The sequence below is a fragment of the Chinchilla lanigera genome, unplaced genomic scaffold (genome assembly GCF_000276665.1).
Source record: "Chinchilla lanigera isolate Chin_1 unplaced genomic scaffold, ChiLan1.0 scaffold00014, whole genome shotgun sequence".
Lineage (NCBI taxonomy): Eukaryota > Metazoa > Chordata > Mammalia > Rodentia > Chinchillidae > Chinchilla > Chinchilla lanigera.
This window is the reverse complement of record NW_004955415.1, coordinates 29,413,253-29,421,038: the sequence shown is the minus strand read 5'-3', so window position 1 is coordinate 29,421,038 and position 7,786 is coordinate 29,413,253. Positions and strand designations below refer to the sequence as shown.

Here is a 7,786-nt window from a genome sequence, read left to right as displayed (position 1 = left end):
GAGGATGAGCTGGGCTTTCCTGGATTGGGGGACTAGGGGCAGGGGTTGCCCTACAAATGAGGGGAATCGAGGCCTGGCCTTTGAGAGTGAGACTGAGTAAGGATGAGTGGAGAAGAGAGGGACAGCAAGGAACCAGAGGAGGACAAAGGGGAATTTGAGGCCCTGTTTAAGGAAGGACCGTGTCAGGGCCCCACAGGCTGCAGCCAAAGTTCAGGGAGTGCTAAGGAACCGGCCAAGGAAGACGTGTGTCTACTGGCCAAAGCAGGCCTTGGCCGGTGCGCTGAGGCCCGCTCCTCGCGCGGGTTCTGCGGGCGCTGTGGTCCTGGGCTTCGCGAGTGCTTGGGTCCTCGGGTGCTTGGGTCCTCGGGTGCTCCGGTCCTTGGGTGCTCCGGTCCTTGCGTCCCCGGGCCCGTCCCCTTTGCATTCGGCCTGCGGCGTGGGCCAGCGGCCCTAGGAGGAGGAAGCCGGGAGCGGCAGTCCGTGCAAGCTACCAAGGGCGTCCGCGGCTTTGCTGCCTGGGCTAGGGGGCTTCCGGTCGGGGCCTGCGGAGGGAGCACAGGGAGTCACTGGTCACTGAGGGCGGCACTGGTGACAGACCCGTGGAGCGGGACCCCTCGAACGTGGGGCGGGACGCAGGGACCGCGCGCTCCCGGCCTGGTCACCAAGCACTCGGAGGTGGCACCTGTGTACCCCCCCCCCGGGCACTGTGCGCCTAGCTCGGGTGGTGAACACTGGCGCCGTCCCCAGGACCCCCGAGGATCACCATCGTGGGTACAGGAGGTGCGGGCTCAGGGGCAGAGGGCTGGGATCGGTGACGGGAGGTTGCGCGGCCCGCCCACTGCGCGCACCCCGGCTCCGGCTCCGGCGTGTAGGAAAAGGTCGCCCAGCGTCGCTGTAGCGAGCAGCAGGCTTCGTGGTCCCCCGAGGCCTGGAACCCCAGAGGTGTTCACCACCACGTCCCGGGCCTTTGGGCGTCGGATTAAGTGACCGGGCTTGCGAGGTCCGGCGGTGTTCTGCCCAATGCTGTTATTTGGGGTTTCAGGAAGGGGCCCAAAGCGTTCTACTGGAAGCCAAAAAGTGAGGCCAGGACTTGGCGACCCTCTTTCCCTGCACCGACCCCAGCGCTCTATTGTCCTGCACCCGGAGCACACACTGTTTATACCGGAGGGGGCTCTTTTCAATTCCCCGCCTTTCCCCCAATAGGCCCTGCCTGCAGGGCACTGCGCAGCTTGGGGTGCCTCCGCCAGCGTGACTGGGAGCTCGGCATTGTCCCCTGCAGCTGTCCTCCTAGCCCCAGGCCAGGTTGCTGTGACCTGTGACGGCAGGAGAGGCAGGGACACCTCAGGGCCGGGAAAACACATACACACAACTGCATTCTCAGAGTTTTTTGAAGAAATCTTAAGACATTTTCAGGAGGGAGCGACCTGACCCCTGGCACTGGGCCGCCTCTCAGCTCTCCATCCTCAACAGTGTGACTGCCCAGCTAGGGATGCCCTTGGACCTTTGCTTTCCACCCCTCACATTCTTCAGGGTGGACCTGCTCAGAAAAACACATCCTTCAGGGTGGACCTGCTCAGAAAACCAAAGAGGAGGTTTGTTAGCCCAGCCAGGTTCCCTTAGAGATAAGGAGAAATAAGCACTGGTTAAAAATAACACATGGTGGGGCTGGGGATTTAGCTCAGCAGCAAAAGCGCCTGCCTGGCAAGCACAAGGTCGTGAGTTCGGTTCCCAGTACAGGAGAAAAACAAAAAAACAAAACAAAACAAAACAAAAAAAATAACACATGGGCTAGGCTGGCAGAGGACTCTGCTCCTTCTCCCTCCAAGGAGCCCCGGGTGGGTATCTTTGGCTTCAGCAGCTTGAGCTTTGGGGTTCTACAGTTCACTGAACTGGGGGCAGGAATGTTTTTTAAACACTGGACTGGAGTTGCTGTGGACAAAAGGCAACCCAGGGCTGGCTCAAATGAGCCCCAGACCGGCAGTGCGGTCCTAAAGTTCTCAGATGCCAGTACCCCAGTGATGTCTGACAAAATTCATTTTTAGGATCCTCTAAGAACTAATCCCCCAGGAGAGATCCTGGAACAAAGCTGCAAGCATCTTTAGCAAATGTAAACAGTTTCTTCACGCATACCCGATATCTTACAGATTTGATTTCCAAATCTTTCATCTTTCCAGGGAAGGGTTAGGGTTGTGAAAACGGGAGGTGAATAGCAGCTGTCTTGAGGGAGCATCGGGGCGGCCGCTGTCACTTTGGGGAGGGCGCGTTTACCCTGGCCATAGGAAAACATCCGGAGAGAAGTGGACTCTCCTGTCTCTCAGCTCCTTGCGGGGGATGCGAAGATGATCAGACTCCTCACCTTTTACCCGGAAAAATTAATCGGTTGTGATGTTTAATCTGACATTCAGTTAGGTTCTCCTTGGACTAACTGGTAGATGTTCATCTAATGTAGAGGACGCACAGTTAGACAAATGGATGACACTGTGCTGTATGTATGTATTAGATGATCAAAAGACCTTTTTACTGAAAAGAGACTTAGGAAATGCCATCCCTACTATTATAAACTGAATGACGAGTAACAATAGCAATCTGATGTATGGGGTAGATTTATTTAAAGTTATCGATTTTTTAAAACTGGTTTAAAAATAAATTGTAATAATTGGTATTACTTTGCCTTTTAAAAAACCAGTTCTAGAGAAGGAAGGTCTTTGCCATCAGTTTTTCTGCCCATAAAAAGAGTAAAAATTCACACCCCAAGTGTGTATAACTGTTTTTGTGTTCCTCCAACACAAACACTTGCATGCCAACTTGAAAATTTGTTATTAGTGATGGGCCTGAGTTTTTCCATGATCCTTTACCTGAACCTTTTAAATAACTGTGACGATCAGACATTAAAGCATTAATTTATAACCAGTATAGCCAATTATGGCTGTGGATTTTGAAAACTGGTGGGATGTTTCCTAAGAGCAAGCAGATCTGACCGTGAAGGACACTTGAATACAGCACTGTTCAAAGGCTCTGTTTTTAAGAAAGCGAAGGTGCTGTAGTCACCAAAGAATACCAAGCAGCAGTGAACCCAAAAGTCTTTAAGGAGAAGCCACTCAGAATTAGGAACTGACCTTTTACTTTTACTTTCTAATAGATTTCTAAAGTAAGGTTTGAAATGCCCCAGGACGAAGTGGTTGATTTGGAAATGACTACATCCTGAGAGAAACGGGAGTTCTTCCTTTTTCTAAGAATTCCTTCTCTTCGGTATCAATCCAGGAGAAATGATTTAAACTTCTGGATAAATTCTTTGAGCTCAAATGAACCTGCTCAGTTAAGTGACTCCTGCAGGGAGGCAAATCCCATTTTGATTTTGATTTCAGCAGAGAGCCCTAGGTATGGGCAGGTACAGGGAAGGTCAAGGACAAGACACCAGGCTGTATGAGGCTGGTAAGAGCTCTCAGTCTCCAGTTTAAAATTTCCTTTACTTGGATTTTTCTCTAAAGGAGCAATGGCATTACCCTGTTATTTAAATCAAGTTGCAAAGGAGTTTTAATTCTCAGTTTTCATGAACTTTCTTTTCTTGGGTTTGTCTCTAATTGGATAAATGAGTATTGTCCTAACCTCCCAAGAAATATGTTTCCTAGGGAAAACGGAAAGAGCAGAGCTATGTTTTTCCGGCAGGTCACTGCTCTTTGAGGGACAGCATCTCAACCCCCAGGCACCCCAAGATCTGGCCCCCCACCCCGATCTCACAAAGTCTACTTGGAAGTAGTACTTTGAAGAAGGAAGCATCTCCTGTCACCTGCCTGCCCTCACCACCTACCACCACCTCCTCAGGTACCATGCAGGTACCCTAATACAGGCAATGCTGTGATCCAGAAACCCTCTAGCCCAGGATGCAGCAAGTCCTCAAGGCTGGCACTGGAACCTTCTGAGGTGATACCCACTCCCTCCTTTTTTACCCCGAGCTAAGAAATTGCAAATTCCTGGTGATCAGAATCTAAACACAAGCAATTTCAAAATCAGCAAACCCAGCCCCATTTAGAGATTCAAGGGCAGGTGAATTTTTCCCAAAGTAAAGGGAAAACCAAAACCTAATGTAAACCGATGCCCCTCTCATTGCTGACCATCGATTAAATCCTTGAAATCTCTTGGTTTTAAACCCAAGTCCTTGGGTTTATTAGGGAACAGATTTGAGAAAGAGGGAGCACAGGATGAGAGAGGAGAAGGAATGTAGAAGTCTCAGGCACACTGCCCCCAGGAAGGACCCCAAAACACAGAGGGACAGAGTCTAGAATTACGGACAAGTGATTGAAACGCTCTCCTTTCCAATGTGCTTAAGAAAAATAATCTAAGGTGCAGACTAGGCCTTGATTTAAAAAAAAAAAAAAAAAAAAAAAAAGCCTGGAACAAACCGAAGAGCAGTGACCACTGAAAGGGTCCAGGTGTGGGGTCCCGTGAAAGTCCAACCTGGCCTGTAAGGTTCAAGGGCCAGGACAGCTCCGCGGAAAGCAAGGTTTCGGGACCGCAGAAGGGGTGTGGACTGCACCTTCCAGACCTCCCATTGACAGGGAGCTGAGGGCCGAGCGGGGCACTAACTTGGCCAAGACAGGGCAGGAGTCCGTTGGCCAGGTTGACTTCAGGCACCCTTGTGGGGCACGAAGGGCTCCCAGAACTACAGTTTCAACGTGAGGGGAAGTTTCTGCCCTGCGCCCAGCCCAGCCTTCCTCCCTCTTCTTCTCCCTCCCTGCCTCCCTCTTCCCTCTTTGTCAGGTTCCCCGCGCCCTTCCTCCCCCTCTAACAACCCTGCGCCCTTCACCTTCTCGGCTGGGATGCTTGAAGGTCACGGCTGCGGCGAGCTCTCCGCTGTGCACTGAGACGCTGGCCCCGGGCGGCGCCAGCGGGGGTCCCTGCGCGGGTGGCCACGGCGGGCCCGGGGCGAGGTAGCCGCCTGCCGGCGCGCTGTACACGCCGTGCTGATTGGAGGCCGGGTAGGCGCAGGCCGGGAGGAAGCTGCCCACGGCGGAGAGCCCTGAGGCCGGCTGTGGAGGACAGGCTCGGTCAGGGCCCTGCAGCTACGCCACCAACTCCCCTGTCGCCCCGTCAATTAAGTGTGCAAGGCATGACCCCCTCATTCTGGCGAGGACCTTGCGGCCAAGTGATTTTTAAAACGTACCCCAAATGGGCAGAAACGCGCGCTCTGCGGGAGGCCGCGCAGTCCTTCCTGTCACTTATCCCCTTCCTCCCCGCCTCACCTCAGCCTCTGCCTCCCAGTTACCTGGGTGTATTTAATGTCCGCCTCCAAGGCCGGTTTCTCGAGCCCGTTCACTGCGGGGGCGGCGGGGAAGGCCGAGCGGTTCACCCCGGCCCACTCTTCCATCTTGGGGGAGTAGGAGGCGCCTTCGCTCCCGGCCAGGGCGCCTGGGGGTACACGGTGGGGGTGGGTCAGAAGGCAGGCACCTCTGTGCGGAGCGCGCGGGCTGCTCTCCTGCCTGCCTGGACGGTCACCCTCCCCCGGAACTACCCGGTTGGCATCCAGCGTGAGCGCGCTGGGCGTCCCCACAAGCCCTAAGAATGGACACTCTCCTTCCCAGGCAGTTGCAGGGGAAGCGGAAAGCTGCCGGCACTGCTTTCCCTCCGCGCGCGGGGCGCTGCAAAGGAAAGCATAAGGCCTGCTCTTCGATCCCTGCAGCCTGAGACCCGCTTCCCGCGAAACAGAGCCCATGCGACCGGCCCGGGCCAGGCGCTTTGGGCCAGGCTACAGCCCCACTTCCTGGAGGTCGCGACATCTAGAAGGGTGTAAGTTCAAATTCACAAAACAGTGTGTATTTCTCGATGTCTAAAGAAGCATCTGGAGGGGACAATTTGACCCTGAGCTATCTCCTAGAAGACCCATCATCGCTCCTACCCAAACACCCAGCAGATTGTGGCTCTGGGGTGCACGCAGGGGACCCAGGGAAGCTCTCGATGTGAGCCCAGGCTGGTGGTGCCTTCCGCACCAGGCCACCCTGGGCCAGACTGGTTAGAGCCACCAGAAAAGCAGTGATCCCAGCCTCAGAGGCTCACCCCACTGACGCAGGGGCTCTGCGGTTTCTTCCCCACCCTCCACTCTTCCTCCTAGGCTAAGGTGAATTTGCTTCTTACCCTCCTACCAAATGAATTAACAGGAGAGAACCGATGCCACCCACGCCTAGGAAAAAGACCCAGTTCCTCTCCCGTATATGTCCCTCTGGAGCAGACACCAAATTTTTCCAAATTTGTCTCTTTTTTCCTCCACCAGAGATGACCGACTGTTGTGGAGTTTAATTGCAGGTGAAAAGCAAGTGTTTGTGGTGGCGGCTGCAGCCTGAGGGTGCCAGCACCCACAAACCCAGCTCCAGAACCTGCAAGGCCGAAGAGCATCTAGAGATCTAGGCCACGCCACAAGACCGGGCTGGGTCCTTTTCTCTGGGCCTGGAAGTGGACACAGAACCCTTGGGGAACAGCAAGGGACCCCAAAGCAAAAGAAAGAGTCTCGGAATGACCTGGGCAATTTGTTTGGCTTAGATTTGGCAACAGGGCTTTGTGTTTGGTTTTTGTAAGATTGGAAAAGCGCGATTTCAAGCCTCCGAATTGGCGGTCGGCAACGGCTCTTCCGTTAAGGAAATATTTTCCATATTTGTCATAAAAAATTCAAGATGTCCGGGGGCACCTACAGAAAGTTCCAGCCCCCCAGCTCCCTAGCTCCCTGGCAGCCGCAAGCGCTCTCCTGTGCCAGAAGCAGTCGAGGCAGCAGGCAGTGCGGTCCCTCATGCACCGCTGCAGGGCAAAGGAGGCGGACTGACCTGTTTGCTCCATCAGCGTCCGGATGCCCAGTATGTTGCTGACGGAATGTGCCGAGGGCCACGACCGAGGGATGCTGACGTGGCCTGCCGAGCCGTGGACCCCAGGATGGCCACCCATCTTGGCGCCCGTGGGCGACACGGGGGTGGGGTAGGGGTACTGGTAGATGGGGTTGTAGGGCAGCGCAGGCTGGGGCGGCGGCTGCTTGCTGGGCTCATAGGGCCCGGGCTGCGCCAGGCTGCCGATCTTGTTGCGCAGGATGCGGCTGATGGAACTCACGGAGGGTACGTTGTACTTGTCGCAGACACCGTCGGCTAGCAGCCGGTCGCGGATCTCCCAAGCGAAGATGCCGGGATCCCCCTGCTTGTAGTCCCGGATGTGTTTGACCACGTTGGGGGTGGTGACCCGCGGCTTGCTGCCCCCGATGGCCCCAGGCAGGATGGAGCCAGTCTCATTGTAGCGCGCCAGGATCTTGCTCACGCAGCCGTGGGAGACGCGCAACTGCCGGCTGATGTCACAGGGTCGGATGCCCAGCTGCGCCAGCTCCACGATGCGCAGGCGGATGGCGTTGGGTAGGGGGCGGCCGTTCACGAACACGCCGCCCAGCTGGTTCACTTCGCCGTACGTCTGCTCTGCGATGCGCCCGATCAGAGCCAGCCGGGAAGAAGAAAACGCCGAGGGTTAGCCTCTGGCAGCGGGCTGTACCCGGGCGCGCCCCCGAGGTGACCCGCGAGCGAACCGCCTGGGTCCAGCTCCAAGAATGTGGCCGCGGAAAAGGGCATTGCGCGCTCCTGCCCTTTAGCGACCTTTGCGCGTCCACTTGAGGACACCCCCTCCCCAAGTTGAACTGCCCAAGAGTTCTGGAGACGCACAGAGTGTGGGTTGTCCGGGATCCGGGACCCCTTCGCGCGGTAAAGTGGATCTTTAGCCCTCCCGAGCCTGCCCGCCCGTCCCTCGCCCTTACCCATGGCGCGCGGGC

The 7,786-nt window shown here is 55.7% G+C and overlaps 1 protein-coding gene across 1 annotated transcript; it reads right to left on the bottom strand.

Annotated features, from left to right (window-relative positions):
* Positions 1-356: 356 nt before the first annotated feature.
* Positions 357-7,786, bottom strand: Pax1 (paired box 1; the record flags this gene model as incomplete). The annotated part of the gene is given in 5 exon segments (XM_005380955.2): positions 357-542; positions 4,805-5,027; positions 5,264-5,406; positions 6,810-7,439; positions 7,772-7,786. Coding segments are annotated over 5 exon segments (1,103 nt in total), but the record flags the coding sequence as incomplete, so codon positions are not given.